General features: G+C 54.2%; 1 protein-coding gene across 1 annotated transcript in view; it reads right to left on the bottom strand.

Annotated features, from left to right (window-relative positions):
• Positions 1-416: 416 nt before the first annotated feature.
• The window catches only part of EMH_0027450 (uncharacterized protein), a gene marked incomplete at both ends in the record, with an annotated part of 4,161 nt that continues 3,571 nt past the window's right edge, over positions 417-1,006 (bottom strand). The window contains 2 exons of the mRNA XM_013494033.1: positions 417-563; positions 814-1,004. Coding sequence (XP_013349487.1) covers positions 417-563; positions 814-1,004 — 338 coding nt within the window. The remainder of the gene's footprint in view (positions 564-813; positions 1,005-1,006) is intronic.

Below are 1,006 nucleotides of genomic sequence, written 5' to 3' on the forward strand. Positions count from 1 at the left end.
AGCAGCAGCTGCTGCTGCTGCTGCTGCTGCTATGGACTGCATTTTTATGAAAATAATTTTATATAAGATTGCAGTTGAGGGTCTGAGATGAAACTGTTGCTGCTGCTGTTGCTGCAGCTGCTGCAGCTGCTGCTGTTACTGCTGCTGCTGCTGCTGCTGCTGCTGCTGCTGTTGCTGCTGCTGCTGCTGCATACGTTAGGCTGTCTCTAGACAGAACCTGGGGAGTGCAGCTGCAGCAAGAGCCCTGGTAGCAGCAGCAGTTGTTTCTCGTGTCTTCATCTGCTGCTGCTGCTGCTGCTGCTGTTGCTGCTGCTGCTGTTGCTACAGCCAATATTGGTTTTGGACTGTAGCAGCAAGAGCACTGCTGCTGCTGCTGCTGCTGCTGCTGCTGCTGCTGCAGTGTTCTGAAGCTACGCTCATTCTGCTGCTGCATCTGCTGCTGGCCCTGCTGCTGGCCCTGCTGCTGCATCTGCTGCTGCATCTGCTGCTGCATCTGCTGCTGGCTTTGCTGCTAGCTGGTGCTGCTGCTGCTGCTGCTGCTGCTGCTGCAGCAGCAGCAGCATCTTTAGCAGCAGCAAGAAGAGCAGCAATCTTCATGGTGATGGAGTGTACAGACGCCTGACCTGTTAGTATCTCATCTAGCAGCAGCTGCTGCTGCTGCTGCTGCTGCAGCATGAAGCAGCAGCAAAGAGAAGAGAATAACCTTCTGCTGCTGATACTATCTATCCCTAGATACTGCAGCGGCTGCTGCTGCAGCAGCAGCACATCAGGGGGTAGATGCTGTTTACATAATAAATAAACAAAACAACGAACCCTCTCTATCTCTTCCTCGCTCCCTATCCTTCTTTGTCTTCTTTGTCGCTCAAAAGGCAGCAGCAAAGACAGGTCTTCTGCTGCTGCTGGAGGCAAACGATGCTCCACGTGGATACACTCCTCCTGCTGCTGCTGCTGCTGCTCCTGCTGCTGCTGCTGCTGCTCCTGCTGCTGCTGCTGCTGCTCCTGCTGC

The sequence above is a fragment of the Eimeria mitis genome, genomic scaffold (assembly GCF_000499745.2).
Source record: "Eimeria mitis Houghton genomic scaffold, Emh_scaff1012, whole genome shotgun sequence".
NCBI lineage: Eukaryota > Apicomplexa > Conoidasida > Eucoccidiorida > Eimeriidae > Eimeria > Eimeria mitis.